General features: G+C 35.5%; 1 protein-coding gene across 1 annotated transcript; it reads right to left on the bottom strand.

Moving 5' to 3' along the window:
* Positions 1 to 12,601: 12,601 nt before the first annotated feature.
* Positions 12,602 to 13,990, bottom strand: LOC120528758 (coiled-coil domain-containing protein 96-like). The gene has a single exon (XM_039752898.1). It carries the CDS (start codon positions 13,988 to 13,990, stop codon positions 12,602 to 12,604), a length of 1,389 nt encoding a protein of 462 aa, XP_039608832.1.
* Positions 13,991 to 18,667: the final 4,677 nt, after the last annotated feature.

Here is an 18,667-nt window from a genome sequence, read left to right as displayed (position 1 = left end):
ACATAAACGTGTATTTTCATAAATTCTTGAAACATTTTTACACTGACATACCCAGAAATAAAACTGGAAAATTTGGGTCACATTAAAAGTTTCATTTCATACAGTAAAAAATATAAACTTTGACTTCATTGTGCCAATAACTAAGGAAATATTCTAAACAATGATTAGCAATATTACTGTAACTGCACATACTAAAATGCATTATATACCATACAATAATCACAAAATAGAGAACAGGTACAACATAGACTTACTGCAATGCTAAAAAAACAGTAAACTCTGCTGTGTATCTGTATTAAATTCCTAATGTTACTACCGTATATGAAAATCCTGCATAAAACAGGGGTGACTATTGAGGCAGCTTCAGTATACTATAGGAAGCTTATGATACTTCTAGTACTATTCTGATTATTATGCATTCAGTGTGTCAATGTGTGCAAAGTGTCAGTCTCAATACATTAAAGTTTTTTGTTTATCTCAGTGAGAGTATTCAAGCTGAGTCACACTCATTCAACTGCATGGGAAAGTGACTATATAAATTATATTTTATTATTATTTTTATTATTATTATTACAGAACATGGCTACAGAGACTAACTGAGAGGCACTGCTTGGATATTCAGTTATGTATTCTCAAGATAGACATGGCTCTTCTCTTTTGTTATGTGTATTTTAACTTTACATGCCTTCACTTCTTTTAAAATTAGAAGAAATGCAAGATATTACACTGAGTTAAGAGAGCCAATGTAGTAAGAGAAGAGTTAGAATAAGATTAATGTCAATCACTAAAATAGAAGTTGTTTAAAAATATCTTCTTAATTATTCACTTATTGGAAATACATTAAACTACATTTTCATAAATGTATTGTTTTGATTGAGTAGTAAAAACATACTGAACTGTATTTTAAAATTATTAATACAGATGAAAGCATCACTGCAATACTGCTACAAGGTTACTTGCTCTCTAAATCTATTGAAAAGAGAACATTGTGTTTTTTAAACCCTTGGGAGATACCAAGTACAGCCTAAACCAGAGCAAAGGCAATAACAGTTCAATAATCCCAATCAACCATCATGCACTGACTCTTCACCAAAGTGTTCTACATCAGCAAATGAAAAAGTCTTGTGGAAATTCATTGGTGAGGCCATGGCTGATTTTCACACTCATATTTCAATTCATGTTAAAATAATCCTGCATCCCCTTATCCGAGGTGACCCAGGCCTGGTCTGTTTTAACACTCTGCAATAATCTCACTGTAAATCATGTCTCTGAGGAAATAAAACACAAGTTCATTTTTAAAAATACTATAAATGTGTGCATAGAGAAGTGTGAGTGACCAGACCAAGGAAAGGTTGTGGCCATGGCCAATGCTTTATGAAAGAGGAGCTGTGATCGGCTGTTCACTTTGGCTCCGGAGTCAGAGATCTAAGCTGCAATTCTCATTACTACATTGTGCTGCTCCCTATAACATTCTCTATCAGCTTGTTAAAAAATGTAATCAACTCTGTAGTTAGAATCCATTATGATAATCTATTATGAGGCTGTGCATTATTAAACATATCATAAGCCTTATTAAACAATGAAAAAATAACAGTAATTTATCATAAGTCTCTATTTTAAATGGTAATTGCTGATAGCATAGTTAATAAAGCATTCATAAACTGATTCATAACAGATGCCTAATCTAAACCACAACCAATATTTCTTCAAAAACATACATAAATGTTACATTTAGTGAGCAGTTTTATCTTGTCTTATTAAATTATTTCCTGTTACATCTTTAAAAATCTGAGTGTCAAAAATAGAAATCTGACCTGTACTTTTAAATATAAATTATTATGAAAATAATAATCTATTAAAAATCATTTCTTTGCCACTCTAAATAAGTGAGAAAGAAAAAGGATAGATGAATAGATAATATTCTATTCTAAAATTAATATAACAGATGGATTCTTTTCATCTCTTATTTATAGTGGGCTGTTAATACATTGGATCTCTTTATTATTTAAACACTTTATCAGTAATAATGCAAGTCTGTCACCCAGTAAATATTACTGTCATGGACTGAATCTCCACTACTTATCTTAGAAACCTGGATTACAGTACAGTGTCCAGTTGTGGAAATAAACACACTTCTCATTTTCTTCTTTAGTTTCTGCAGATGTCTACCAGGACCTTTATAATTTAACAGTGTAACTTTCTAATTAAAGAAGCATTACTTTTTCAAATTAATATTTTCTTCACTTCTGATCAATGGTTGAAATGCATCCTGACTGACTACTTAGAGACACAATTCCTTTATGAGGAGTACCATTGAGCTCTTGGTCTCTGTCTCCCCCTGCAGGCACAAGGTAGGAATGAAGGCCATCTTTCTTACATACAGTATATAGATTCAAACCACATCACTGGGAATATACAAAGAATTTAAATAATAATTTTTCTTGCCTTTTTATAGTAGAGGCGATACCTCCAGGCACACATGCCTCAAGTGCATACAGTAAATATGAAACCACCTACCTAATTTGAAGTTTGATTATTACTATTTTGAATTCTACTTTGATTTTGATGTTTGCATTATCAGACATTGTTAATTCGACTCAGAGTTGTGGTGGTCTAGAGTCAATGCCAGCAGCATCACTGCAAGTGAGGAAAGAGCCACAGACAATGTTTAGTAAGGCAAATTAAAATCATACACCAACAGTCATCAGTTAATTTAACTTGCACATCTTGGGCATTAAAATAGAAGAACTAAAATAAAACACCATGCTGACATGACTAGAACATGCAGACTCCAAAAAGACATTAGTAAGTCTGGGATTCAAACAAAAGACTCTCGAGCTTAGAGTCACAGAGTGTTAATCTTTTCACTACTGCATTACTATTTTATATACAGTATTGTAGCAGCTTGGTGTGCCAGAAAAGAGATTTCAACAGCCATACCACATGCACTTCAGAACAGGTTATCCATCTGGAGCTAAGCATTTTTGGGCCCAGCGAGTACTTGAAAGGGAGACCATGTAGGAAAAGCTTGGGCTGCTGCTGGATGAGGTGTTGATGACGTCAGCAGGGGGCGCTTACTCCATGGTCTGAATGTGGATCCCAATGCCCCAGTGCAGTGATGAGACAACAGTGCTGTAAAAATGGTGCTGTCTTTTAGTTCAGAAATAAAACTGAGGTGCTGACTCTCTCTGGACATAAAAGATCCATGGGCATCCTTTGTAAAGAATAGTGCATATACTGATATCCAAGGTAAAGTCATTCTGACCACCTAATCATCCCCTGTCTCTAACTGGTTATGTCTCTGACCACTTCATCACCTAAAAGCTAATGTGTGGTGAGTGTACTAGCACAAAAATGGCTACCGTTACACATTAGTGGTAGTTGAAGTAGCTCCCTACACACTGAAGCACTCTGAGAAGTGAGAAAATCACTATATAAATGTAAAGAATTATTATTATTATTTATCATTAAGGGTAGAAGAAGCATGATTTAGAGTGAAACACGAGATGGGCCCAAAATGATAAAATTTTTATAGGAAAGCCAGCAAAAGAAGTAATTAATCTAAGTAGCCACTAGATGGTTGCATACCTCTTATGTTTGTGGATAGGGGAGTCCATACAAAGGTGGCTAAGGAGCATCTAGTTGACTAACTAACCCCAACATACTGTATTTATGCCATGGACACTAGATTAAGAGGAAGGGGGCTGGAAGAATTATCTCCCAAACCAATTAGTATCAGCATGGAACATATATTGAAGAACAACAAACTAACTAAGGACCAGGGCTCAAGAAAGCAGGAATACCAGGGACTACCAGAACTAGTGGCCAGTAGATGGCATCAGAGCCTTTGGAAATGCTTCTGTTCCTGAAGTAGTTCAGTGATTGTCCAGAACTAGGATTGGATATAATGACTCCTGACTATGATTAGAACTTGGAGCAATGAATAAGTGTGGTAAGAGTGAAGAAAGTGTCGAAGAGAGTTCTGTAAAAAAATCTGAAAAATGTTTTGTTATGTAGCTGTAGTGTTTTGGGATGATGAGCATTTGGGAAAACCACCCACTGAATTAAAACTTGTTTATAGGGTCCCTGTTTAACGCTATGTCCAGTCTGTATTTTTGTGTGTGAACTTCTCTTAACCGGCACTCCATTTCTCAAGCTTCCATAAAGCCTGCTTCTCAGACTCTGTCATTTTTTTCAAGGCACCTTTCTCACCTCGCTTACTGTGTGTCTTTACTCCTTCTCGTGCATCCCACACTAACATTTTCTCTATTGTCATGTCGCCATAGCCTTAGTGTTTTAATATACCGTATATTAGATAAGTACTGCACAACACAAAATGATATAGGCCAACATATAAAAACATAGTGTAAAAAATGTAATATAATATTTAAAAACAAATGTAAACAGTTAACAGTTTTTATGTGGTAAGCCAGCATCGGTCTGAAACAGAGTAATGCATAGGCATAGACAAATGCTGACAACTTTTTTATATATAGCGCACTTTCATGCAAAAAGAAGTGAAAGAAAGAACAATTGATTACTTGACAAGTCAAAGAAACAGACAGATTTAAAAAGATATTTGAGGGTCACGTGAACTAATGTTAAATATATGCAGTCTTTATGTCTCTCATAGGTTTATAGGGACCCTATTGTCACATGTACACAGTACAGTGATCCCTCGCTATAGCGCGCTTCGACTTTCACGGCTTCACTCCATCGCGGATTTTAAATGTAAGCATACCTAAATATATATCACGGATTTTTCACTGGTTCGCGGATTTCTGCGGACAATGGGTCTTTTAATTTATGGTACATAAATTTGGTTGGTTGCCCAGTTGATTTCATACAAGGGACGCTATTGGCGGATGGCTGAGAAGCTACCCAATCAGAGCACATATTACGTATTAAATAAAACTCAATGATATACGATATGCTTCCCGTGCGGTGCTTCGCATACTTAAAAGCTCTAACAGCACCTATTGATTTTTCATTGTTTGCTTTTCTCTGTCTCTCTCACTCTCTCTGACATTCTCTGCTCCTGACGGAGTGGGTGTGAGCAGAGGGGCTGTTTTCCTAGAGGATACGGACGCTCCTCTCAAAAATGCTGAAAGACTACCTTCACATTGCTCCCTTCCTTGTGGCCTCTTTATCGCGGTGCTTCGCATACTTAAAAGCCCAACAGCACGTATTGATTGTTTGCTTTTCTCTCTCTCTGTTTCTCTCTCTCTCTGACATTCTCTGCTCTTGACGCGCACTTCTTTGAAGAGGAAGATATGTTTGCATTCTTTTAATTGTGAGAAAGAACTGTCATCTCTGTCTTGTTATGGAGCACAGTTTAAACTTTTGACTAAAGGGTGTTATTTCATGTCTAGATGGCTCTAATAATGTTAAAAAAGTATTTAGAAGGTTGTAAACAGGTTTTCTATGCTCTAACTGTGAAAATATTAGATTTATAAATTAAGAATCCTACTTCGCAGAAATGTATTTATTGTGGTAGAGTCTGGAATGGATTAACCACGATAAACAAGGGTTTACTGTACAGTAAAATTCTTACATGTATTTGCTACTCAATATGCAACATCTTGGTTCATAGGATCATAGTTTGATATGGTATAATGGTAAAAGTCAGAGTCCAATACTATGATCAGATAGACAGGGAGGAGAGGAAAACAAAAACCCCAGCCAGCAGGATGCTGGGCAAAATCTAAATATCTAAAGATTCTTAGGCCAAAAATTGTCAGTGCCACACTTACATATACATAACAATACATATCTGAGATAGTTATTCATTACTGCTTTGACAGTTTTAGTGGAACATCACATGCAGTAACTGTTTAACAAAATAACTGCTTCATTAATCTGTTCATCCATTTTCCACCTGACTATAGAGGAATGTAAAGTAAACACTCTACAGACAGGCGGACTTAGAAACAGAGTAAAAAGGGATGCAGTATGTTGCTCACCACCTCACCCTGCAGACAGTGTAACAAAGGAGCTATATAGGCGCCTGACCCGGCACAGATGGACACAGAGGCACGTATAATAAAACAAAATTACTTTATTTTTCTTTGAGTGTGGGACACGTCTTCCCTGTGCCACACAGCCCAAACACGGTCCCCAAAACACCAGCACAAAACAGTTCTCTTCCTTCCTTTACCACCACTCCTCCTCAAGCTTCGTCTCCTTCCTCCCAACTCTGGCTCCTCGAGTGGTGGTGGCTGGGCCCTTTTATAGCCCACCCGGAAGTGTTCCAGGTGATTAACCACCTGGTCCTAATTGCACTTCCGGGTGGGGCTGAAGACTCGTCCAGCCGGGCTGTGGGAAGCAGACAGAACCCCCTAGCGGCCACCCTGGGCCCCACCCAAGCTGTGGAGGACTCCATCTCCCATGGAACCCTGCGGGCGGTTGGGGAATCACCGTCGGCCAGGGAGGCTGTCACCAAGTGTCCCGGGGGAGGTATTGGACTGCCCATGGCGGCTACCCCGGAACATAAGCAGCAGGGGTGTCCCAGGTGGGCATGGGACACAGCTGTCCTTCACAAAAGACTAAAGACATCTCTAGTTAAGCTCTGAAGGGCAGCAGGTTTATTTTTATGCTGTTTATTTTGTATTTGGTAGTATTCCTGTATTCACTTATCTGAATGATTCTAGGGCATATTTTATTTACTAAAGGTGCAATTTTTGTTCATTTTTTCTTTCTTTTGTTTTAATGCATATTTATAGAGCAGGTTTAAGTGTTTTATTTAAACTTGGGTCTTTGCAGTTTTACTCACAGAAATAAAAAAGCACATAGACAAAACAGAGTAGAATTTCATAAATTCTAGAATAATTTACATCATTATAAATGAATCCTTTGACACTACTCCTAAACCTTATGGACATATTTCCCATACCTATAATTATACTTTCTATGTTCATAATACTTTTTTTTTTAATTTTATAGCACTGGAGAAAATCAGTTCCTTCAGTTCTTTTAAGTCTTTAAGGCTGAATTACTGCAGATTATAAATTGAGTGTAATGAGTAGCTGTTATCACTTGAGATGACTCCTACTTTGTCTATCATTGCCCTCCATCATGTGCTAATCAAATCATCCACATGACGTTCAATAATTTTGACTGCCTGTCTCATAATCTATTTATTGTAAAGCATTTTGGCCACAGCACTCCTATGTTGTTTTAAATGTGCTATATAAATAAATTTGACATTGACATTGACATTTGACATAATCTTCTACAGCAGGCAATGACAGGAGTGATGACAGATAGGATCACACTGGGATAGAAGAGCAGTATGAATTGTCTGTCCACTTTGAGCAGTCTGAATATATGGAGGAGAAATTTGCGCAGATTCCTTTAGATTATGTATTTTTGCATTCATTTTCCAGTTTAGATTATTATGAATGTAATAATCTTACTTACTTACTGTATATTTGGTCATTATTGCTACAATCTCTCCCTGAACTATAAGCAGGAATGCCTGCCTCCAAAAGTCAAAATTTCGTAAATTGTTTGGACATTAATAGACAGATAGTTATTATTGCACCAAATGACTGTAAAGTACAATTGATTTAAATAATGGCTTTCACCATTCATAAAATTTTCAATACCTCCTATAACCATGGTGTCATCAGTATACTTAATAATGGAACTATGTTTATTATTCTGTCTTAGGTCAGTAGTATACAGGATAAATCATAAAGGAGACAGATAATAATTTTAATGAATTTGTGTGTTTATAAAAAGGTTTATCCCAACTATCTGTGAACAATTTTAAAGCAAATTCTGAGTCCATAATTACATTAACATTCATGTTATTTAATTTATAAATCAGTATATGAGGCTGTATAATACCTGAAATGGAAGAATAACTATAGAAATCCAGCATATCAAGAAAAAGAACATGCACAGTTAAGAAGATGGTAGGTATCTTGAAAGGTCAGCCAATATCAATAAGACACTGTTCACCAAATCAAAGAATTTCTTGGTATGGAGGTAAGAGGTATTCTCATGCTGCCATGCAAACTGCTTGTTTTGTTTTTTTGTTTTTTTTTTGACCTAGTGCAAAAATCTTGCCACTTCAGCTGTGCTAAGCTCTATCATAGAAACATTTCTGCCATTTTGTGTACTGCATCTGCCTTTCATGTTCAGTTTAGATACTGAATAATTGGTTACAATACCTAAAAATAGTGACAGTTGCAAAAATGGCCTTTTTCTTTACACCCAGTTATGTAACAATTTTTAGAGTCTTCAAAACCTGAATTGGATCAGAGTTGTTAAAAAATACAGTTTTTCTTTCCTCTGCATGTAAAGTGTTTTTTTAAAATGTGTTTTATATATACCTGGTTGCTCCTGTATCCATTTCTGTTTATATTTTAATAGAAGATAAATTAATTCATGGCAAGAAGTACCCAGAAGTGATCTACAATAGGAAATGTAACCACCACACACATTTCCATAACATTTGTTCTTTATTTTATTTTAATACTAATATTATTGCAGCAACAGTTTCAGCTCATAATAATGAAATCCCTAATCATGAGTTTGAACAAGTAGTAAAATACCTTTTGTTTTCTATTGTTTCATGGACTGTTTCATCTTCAGCTGCCACATCCGTGCAGGAAGTAGCACAAACTTCAATGACAAATATTTATTTTAATTTATGGGCCTGATATTATGGACAAAGTCAAACAGCAAAGAGTGCAATATTTTTAAACAAGACACGTTATCTGACTGTGAACTTATTTTATTGATGTATAGACACAAACTGCTGCTCATTTGTATGTCAGAAGCTGTGTTGCCATTCACAATTTCAGTGTCTGAATGTAAGTACTTTTAGTTTCTGTAATGGCCATGAGCTCATCAATGAATTCATTAGTGATGACTGACACAAGATTATCAGAGCAGTGAGGCTGTGAAAATCAAAGAGATTGAAAAAGGATCTTCAGACTTCAAGAAAATGCTGCAGTTAGAATGGGGATTTTGTAGAGAACAAAACACAAGTACACATAGTAGATTTTATTATTGTATATTCTTATTTATATATTTATATAGATGTAAAATTAAAATAACTATTACCTTTGGTATGACCCTTGTGTGCATAGTGACATACACTGGAATTATCTATCTATCTATCTATCTATCTATCTATCTATCTATCTATCTATCTATCTATGATACTGTAAATTGCAATTTATTCATATCTATCGATTAATTTGGTTTATTGTTTATTAAAAAATATTGTATAACACTCCTCATGTTATATTGTCTTAAGAAACTCCCAATATATTGCAGCTGTGGAACTCCAGAACTTCACATTTATTCAGTGATTCTACAGACACCAGACACCTTTTATAAGTAAAAGTGAAGTCCATTTGCCTTAGGAGTGTCTGAGAATAGTGTGACATTCTGTATTGTTGGTATTACTTTATTGAAAGTATCCCTTCCTGATCGAGTATTTATGTATAAGTTAAAAACTTTAATGAAATGTATGTACTCTGTTTATATCTTAAGATCCCAGTTTGCCTAACCCTAATGAAAGAGCTTTAGTTCCAAAAGACGAGAAGATGATGAAAATTCAAGGATAGGTTTTTATTGTATATGCTATGGCTTCACTGATTTTGGACATTTCAATATTTAACAACACAAAGCTAAGGATAAATAATGTGATCTCCCTATGCTGAAAAAGTGTGTTAGAATGTGTAAGTCTTTTTGGTCTAGCAACTTACATTAAAAAATAAGTGCAGGTTGGGTAATTAAGAACTTTTAATGTCTAATATGCGAACAAAAAGTTTTGAATAATGACTTTGCCATGTTTTATTTTAAATTTCAGTATAATCACGGCTGGTCTGGTGCAATTGTGATGGTTTGTGATTAATTATATTTCTTGTGAAAGCTAAATTCCTTCTTGTGACAAATAAAATACTATACCTACCTACCTACCTATCTATCTATCTATCTACCTATCTATCTATCTATCTATCTATCTATCTATCTATCTATCTATCTATCTATCTATCTATCTATCTATCTATCTATCTACCTACTCTGGCCTTCTGGTACGCAGTAATGGGATAAAAGGGGCTATAAAATAGAAAAACAAATATGCAAAAATAGGCCACATAGTTATATACACATGTCTAGTACCTGACAGGACTTATATTTGTCCCAAGTGAGCCTAAATTCTTCAAAAAATTGATTCATCAAAAAAAAATCTTTAGGGAATTTAGTTCATGCCAACATGATAGCATTATGCAGTACCTGCAGATTTTTTGGCCGCACATTCATGCTGTAAACCCCTCAGTCCACCTCCTCTTTGAGTTGCTCTATCCAATAAAGATATATGAAGTAAACTGAAGTTACTGTCATGTTTGCGAAACCATCTTGTTGTGATGTGCACTTTGTGAAATTACACATTACCCTGTTGGAAATATTCTTCTGTAAAACAATAGCCTGTAAGATATGTACATGATCTAAAACAATGTTCTTGTCGACCATAGAATTCAAAGGCTGCTCTAATTGTATTAGGAGGCCTAATATGCCAAAAACATTTTCTATACACCATTACACTACTATTACCAGCATGTACATTCTGGACCAAAATAAGATGGATCATTGGATTCACACTGCTCATACAAAAATCTAAAACTACTATTCAAATGTTGAACAAAAATCAATCCATTAGGTCAGGCCAATCTTCATGTGTGCAGTCTTGGTGATCACATTCCCAGTGTTGCCGTATCTTCCTGTTCTTAGCTAACAGGAGTGGGAAAAGCAGGAGTGGAACAGCACTTATAGACTTTTGTTAGCTGGAAGGAATGCAGCATTTTTGCCCACAGATCTGTGTTTGTTGCACCACCCTTTGCAAACTATAAAATATATTGCTTGAAAATCGCCAGAAGGCAGGTGATTCTGAAGTACTGGAAACACTGCTTCTGGAAAACTCATGCCAATGTCAAAGTAGCTTAGATCATTCTACATCTCGTGTTTGGCTGAAGAAAAACCAACCTTTTTCAACAAGAGTGTGTGCGTTATATATTATATATATTTGAGTTACAGCCACAAGATTGGCTGTCTGTGTTAAAGACACAGTGATCACTGAATGTATACATTATGTAAAACCATAATTTGTTGGAGAATTAAAAAAGTATATAAGGAGGATTAGAAAGGCAAGTGAGATACATTTAAGCAAAAACGTAGTAACAATGTTTTGGGATGTACTACTCCTCATACCTTCAGGAGACCAGGTTAAAATCCAGGCCCATCACTGTATCTACGCAATTTGTATGTTATTCCCAGGTTTGCATGGGTTATTGTCCAGGTATTCTGATTCTCTCCTTCACATCCCAAAAGCACATGGAGTAGGTTACACGATGGATCCATGCACAATTCTCTTCTTGAATGTAACTCATGTTTTCTGACATTCTATAATTGGATGAGGCAGGTTTAATATATGGATGGATGGAAAAATGTATTTCTATCTTCAAAAGTTGAAACCATGAAAAGAACTACAGTAAGGGCAGAAAATAGGAAATTTGACAGTTTTTTATTGTAAATTGTGAGCTATATACAAATTAATTCAAATATTATTAGATTTATAACAATTTTAGTACAGGAAATCTAATAATATAAAAATAAAATTAAAATAAGTAAAATAAAAGTAAAATAAAAATGTAGTAATATCAATGAGTCAAGCTTTAGGTACATTTGGCAGCAGATAAGGTAAAAAAAGATACTATGTGATTTAAACTATTTTGAAGAATGAATAACTCCTGAGCATAATAATCTCCAGTAGTGTTTTGTTTAATTTAGACAATAAATTGTGTAATTATTTTATTCAGCACATTACTAGTGTCCTCACAAAATAAGAGATGGAACTTCCAAAATAATGGACTCATTAGATTTGGACAGCTAGAATTTCTAGTATAGCTGGAAGGTGGTTGGCATTTGGTCTTCAAACCATAAACTCAAATACTCAAGCTTCACCTTTCTCTCACTCTGAGCACTCCAGTGGAGAGAATGAGTTATTTAATATATAAAGCTGAATTTGTATTTGAGCATTTGTCATATGTGCAAATCCTCACCACTGAATGAATCTTCAGGATATTTTTCACAGACTCCCCATTTTTATGGATGAAGACCACAAACTATGTTTGGCCACCTCTGTGCTTTATTATGGATGTGCTACTGTGAAGTATTTTTAGGACTTGGCACAGTTATGCAAAGTTGCTCCTCATGTTGGGTTTAGTCAGTAAAATCTTGTTTTAGGGACATTTTTTTTCTGCTGCTGTATTTATTTAGTGATCACAACTTGCAAATTATTCTAACCCAGGCATGAAAAGTGCACTGGAGTGCTGTTTACAATGAAAACCATAATAAATGAACAGCATGTTTTGCTTTGTGAAATGATGTATTGTGCACTGTTCCCAAGATCCATGTAATGAAATTAAATTCTACATAGTAAAAGTCCACCTTCATATATAGAGAATCCCCAAACATATTCAGTATGTTTTCACTAACAATTTCTGTTTAGCAAGTTATATATAAAACAGAAGAACATGTTTGGATTCTAAAAAATACAACTGCAATAGATTAGCCCCTTTTATTAAGTGGGCTTACCTAGTCTGTTCTTGACCACTTGACATGTCATTTTAAATTCAGCGTATTTTTGTCTTAGTGCATCTAGCTTCTGGCTGAACATCATGGTGTCATCCATTTTGTTTTCATAATCATCAAGCAGCACTTTATTTCCAAGGAACTCACACTGCTGTGTCAGCACAATATTGTCCTCCCGTAGGTTGTCTCTGATTTTCTTAGTCTTTCTAAGCATGGCTTGCTTTTGGCTAAGTATGGCTTCCAAGTTAACAAGATGTGCTTTTTTCTTCTCAGTGTTCTTTTCTGTGTGCAGCAGCTTCTCCCTGATGTGTGTAAGATTGGTAATCGTATCGGTGAATTTATTTTCTAATGCAAGAACCTCTGCATTTCGCTTGTCTATTTTCTCACCATGGGTTAGGCTTTCTTCTTTCATTTGCTCAAAGTCAGTTAAGTGTACTCTTTCTCGCACTTCTTCTTTGGATCGAAGTATGTTGTACAGCTTCTTGTTCTTGTGCTTTATCTTAATATTGTCCAGCCTCACATGTATTATCTCAGTTTCCTTCTGCCGTTCATTAGTTTGGAACTTTTCCACCTCCCTTAGAGCGGCTACTGTACCTAACCTAGTCCTCAGCTCTTCCACCAGGATAATTCTTTTCTTTGCTGACAGTGCTTTAAACTGATTCTCCACCTTATTAGCTATTTTTTCCTGTTTCGTCCTCAAATTTTCTATTTGTTTTTCAGATCTCTCCAAGGCTTCCTTGTGCAGTTTTTTTAGATTCTCAATGTTGCTGGTGCAAGCAAAGTATTGCTTTTCCAGGTCCAGTGGTGTTATTTGTTTCTTATCTTGTGTATCATATGCAGGATAACTGCAGAAGTAGTTTGCTAGTTTATTTTGGATTTCACTGTTCATCTGGGTTACCCTCTTTTTCTCTTCCATTAGAATCGTGTATCTTTCCAGGAGTTCTTCACGTTCCTTAGTCATCGGTTCTTCTATTTGCTCTGTTTCTTCCTCAACAGTAGGGCTTGATATTATCTCAGGTGGACAACCTTCTATTTGAAGAGTATCATCTTCTGTTTGTTTCACATCTCCAATCAAATGCTCCTCATTAACAGTTTTGGGTTCCTCTTCCTCTTCAACAGTCTTACTTATCATTAAGGGTGGCCCCAGGTCTGCAGTTGGTGCCTTTTCTTCAGTTACATCTGTGACTTCAGGATGTTCTTCATTTTCAGGTACTGTTAGATGCAGCTCCACCTCCTCTGTTGTTTCAGGACTCTCATCAATCAAAGACTGCACCTCTTCACCCACAGGGTTAACAGCAGCAGGAACATCCCCAACCTTGTCATCATCGATTTGCTCATCAAGTGCTGTTAGGTCTTCCTGAGTATCTAATTTATCCATTGCTGTCAACTATTATCTTTCTCCCGAAGCAAAATTATAAACCAAGCATTTATTTATTTGTTTAACTTATATTTTATCAATTTTTCCCTGTTTTTTTAGTTTTTCCTATGATTGTGTTTAGAAATAACTTGCTTAGAAGTGGAGGCAACATTGGCTCAGTAATCCAATGAGCATCTTCTGCAGCACATTAAGGCTTCCTATAGAGTGTGCTGATTGGGGCTTTCTATATGTCCAGCAGGTGTTTAAATAATAGACGACAGTTAATAGGAACCACTAGTACATCTAGAGAAGAAGCTACTAAAGCTCATATATCTCATGACAAGAACTTCAAAAAATATTTTATGCAGTACTGTGGACATTGTGGCAATATGTTGAACTTCATACAGACAACAGATCATTTGCCTATTTAATGCAAAGATTATGCTAGAATATATCCCAGGAAAAATAAATGGTGAAGCCACATTCTATGCATTTTGATGCCAAGTTTTGCCTTTTCACACTAGAAGCCGTCACTGTGGTCTCTCTCTGGAGTACAGAATTGTTTTATTTTTGCTCAAGGCCCACAGGCAAAAAGTCTCACGATGAATAGGAGGATGGAGAACCTGAAAATATACAACATATAATAATAAAAATGGCTAAGGATGATACCCAAAGAAATAAGAAAAAAGTCAGCTGATATTTACAAATGGTCATCAGAACAGTAAAAACTCAACAACTACAAGCACACAAAGTTCAGATTACACTGCTCAGAAGCTCACTGCATAGGAAGAAATGTTGTCTCATATTACTGAAGATAAACACAAAACAACTGATTCTGCCCAACTGCCTAAGAAAGGTAAAACACAAAAGTCAGACGATAAGTGTCCAGTGGCTAGTGGGAAAAATAAAAGCCAGGCAAGGCATTCCGATGACTTAAGGAATTGGAAGAATAGCCAAAGGTGAAAAACAGATCACCTGATATTATCCAATGGCCAACATTAAGGAGAAAAGGTCAACTAATATTGTCCATAAAGACTGAAATTGCAGATAATACTTGTCTTGGTCTCACAGTTAAATCTCACAAGTCAAATTATTTTCAGGTATCACCATAAAAGGAAAAACGGGAACACAGTCACATAGCACAAACTGAAAAAATATATATACCATCATTGTATAAATGAGGTAACATTAATAATATGTAACTTTAACTGGGTAATCATGTATATTATTTGCATGAAATTAAAAATGTGTGTTACAAATATGATTCTGTTCATCAAATCCACTGGATCCAGTACTGAGCCTATTCTGCCAGCATGAAGCACAAGGTTGGTACTAACTATGGACAGAGTGCCAGTCTATCACAGAGCATAATCCACTCACACTAGGTTAATTTTGCCAGCAAGTCTGGTCAATAGGAGAAAAAAATAACCCAAAGAAAACACCCCAAAGACACGGGGAGAACTTGTATATTCCATACATTGACAGACACATTATAACATGGTATTGTTTAGATATAAGACACTAAACACTGTTCACATCCCCAAAGACTATTTTGATATGTAAATATCTAAAATATACTCTGACTAAAAAATAAATGAAACACTCATTGTCCAGCATTCTTTACTGAAATAACCAAAAGAAATAAGAATAATAGAGTAAAAACTGCAAAAAAGATACATTTAAACAATAATAACTGCAAAAAAACTGCAGTCATCATGGAGCCTTTCGGTATCTTACATTTTTGCGTCTTGTGGCAAACAGTGCTTGACACAGCCATCACATAAAGCCAATGAGCCTCTGAATATGCTGTTGTAGGAAGTTTTCTCATTCCTGCAAAAGGACCCAGTGAAATTCTGTCCATTTTCAGGCAGAAACTTCTCTTCATACTGCAATCCAGGTCAAATTGGATTATGTTGAGGAGAAAAGTCAGGCCAAGTAGCACCTGAGTACATTTATTAGGACAGTTGTTATGACTGCTGTATTTGGCCGGACAATGTTCTTTTCTAGGGTCAGGGTCAGATGTGTAGGAAATGTGAACAGAGGACCTCTACCAGGTCTCCTTGCTCTGACTCTAGCAGCATAAAGTCTGCTACTCAATGCATGGTTTCTTATCAGAGCATTGGGTCTGCATTAGGTTTCAGCAACAATACAGGTGTTATATCTGAAGTGATCTTTTAAATTGAGTATTTTACTGGGTTGGTCTTGCTCCAGTGTGTCCACTTGATGGATTACTAGCATTTGGACAGTCATCTGTGCATGTTTGGAAAGTTTCCACATCTCATAGAAGGAGCTGTAATACTTGTCAGATGGATAAAAAAATAGCAACATTTTCTGAAAGAACACAACCTATACCTATAGCATTCCAAAAACAACAATTAAAAGAACAATTTCAAATGAAAATAACTTAACCATCTTACTTAATTTCAAATGAAAATAACTTAACCATCTTACTTTATACCATATATGTACAATGATCTTTCTTTTAAATGTCAGAATGGATACATCTAAGGCATAAAAGAAGGTGTGTATTATGTATAGTAAGCATCAAAGAATTATTATTATTATTATTATCATACTTATTCGACTTCTCCAAACTGAACATGGCCACAAGAAGACTAAGAAAGACTGCACATCTACTCAGTTCTCATGAGCTCTCAGAAGCTACCAACTATGAACCTGGCAAAGGGGGGGTGGGGGGTGTGGGGGGATTTAGAACACAGAAGAAGAGTGTGACTTCTTTGCTATTTATGTATTTATTTATTTTTTAATTTATTATTACTGTCATTATTACTAGTGTATTGTTAGTGTTGTTGCTTACTTATTATTATGGATATTATTTATTTAGCATTAATCATTAAAATGAATAGATTAACTTTTAACAGATTTTTCCTTCAACTGCCACCTTCTTCCAATGGTCAGCCCCCCACTTATTGTGGCTTCTCTTTTATCTTTAGAAATATCAGAAGTATGGGCTTGTCATAGGAGGCTTACTAGGCCCAACTCACTACAAAGAATTCCAAGGCAGAGCAAGAACAAATCTGAAGTGCAGTACAGTATTATACATGGGAGAGCTGCTAATGACACATATGTTCTAAACTTTTCCAGGTGAGGATGTCTAAAGAATCCAAGCAAGACAGTTATACTTTATAATCATGGTAGAGCCAACACCTTGGATATTGCCTAGCACATGCAAGTGAGAATTTCTTTGTACCTCCATTAATGTGACAATAATGACTTCTTAGGGCCCTACATATAAGTCCTGTAAGTTTTTTTCCTATTTCTTCTAATTCTTGTGTGTATTTGAAGAGGATAATTGTTGCTGTGTGGTGTAATATTTCCATATTTCTTGATTAAGGAGCAATGTTAGAATATGGAAGTTTTCATGTTTAAGTATAAATGTTAGAAGCTTTTGTGCTCAAATTATACATATTAAAAAAACACACGTTGGGTAGTTGTGAACACATAATGTCTAGTATGCAAACAAAAATTTTTGAAAAATGACCTTGCTGCATCTAGCACCTTCTTATATAATACGCTGCTGTGGCTGTGTATTTGTCCAGAATTTTAAATAACCTGTGGCTCACAAAACCGTTTGACCTATTGACCTGAAATTTGGTACACATATACTATGTGACGTCTACTAGCTGCTTTCGAGGTAATGATTGACCTCCAAGGTTTTTCCTGTTTTTATTTTTATTTTATTTTATTGTAGAATCAACTCTTGGCAGCAGCCAGCAGGGTGGCTGTGTGGCACATGTGTACAGGTGCCATTCTCATTCCTACCACCTTTGCCATCACTTCCCCTACCTCTTCATATCTTAAATCTTTCTTGAGGCAGATTGAAGACTTAAATGCCAGCTTAAGTGAAAAATTAAGGAAAACGTACTAAGTAATTGCAACACAAACACTGACTTAATCAGTTTTAATGTGAAAAGATGCCGATGAAAGAAGAGAAGAAGCGGGTCGCTAGGATAGAAAAAAGAAGAGTTGCTCAGGAAGCAGCAAGCACATCAACCTCTGAGCAAACAAATGTATGAAATGTATGAAAACTATCCAATGCTCAAGTCAAATGTATTCACTGCATGCTATTGTGCAGTGGCCGTTACTGGTTTGTGCATAATCACAGGTGGTCTGGTATAATTATGATAGTTTGTGATCAATGATTATTCAGTTTTTTTTTTATTTTGAATTAGTTGGTCTGGTGTTATTGTGATAGTTTGTGAATAATTATATGTCTTGTAAAAGCTAAACGTTCACCTTGGACAAATGAGGTTCTATCTAGCTACCCTTGTGTGTATAGTGACATAGATAGATAGATAGATAGATAGATAGATAGATAGATAGATAGATAGATAGATAGATAGATAGATAGATAGATAGACCAGAATTATCTATTTATCTATCTATCTATCTATCTATCTGTCATACTGTATACAGTAATCCCTCCTCGATCGCGGGGGTTGCGTTCCAGACCACCCCGCAAAAGGTGAAAATCCACGAAGTAGAAACCATATGTTTGTATGGTTATTTTTATATATTTTAAGCCCTTATAAACTCTCCCACACTCTTATAAACATTTCCTACACTGTTATATAATAATCCCTTTGTATTCTCTTAGATATTAGGTAGGATTCATTGAAATTATGTATGTAAACACACTGTTTATATACAGTAAAACCTAAATATTATTTTAAAGAT

The sequence above is a fragment of the Polypterus senegalus genome, chromosome 4 (assembly GCF_016835505.1).
Source record: "Polypterus senegalus isolate Bchr_013 chromosome 4, ASM1683550v1, whole genome shotgun sequence".
NCBI classification, from domain to species: Eukaryota; Metazoa; Chordata; class Cladistia; order Polypteriformes; family Polypteridae; genus Polypterus; species Polypterus senegalus.
Note: the sequence above shows the minus strand (reverse complement) of the source record. Positions and strands in the feature narration are given on the sequence as shown.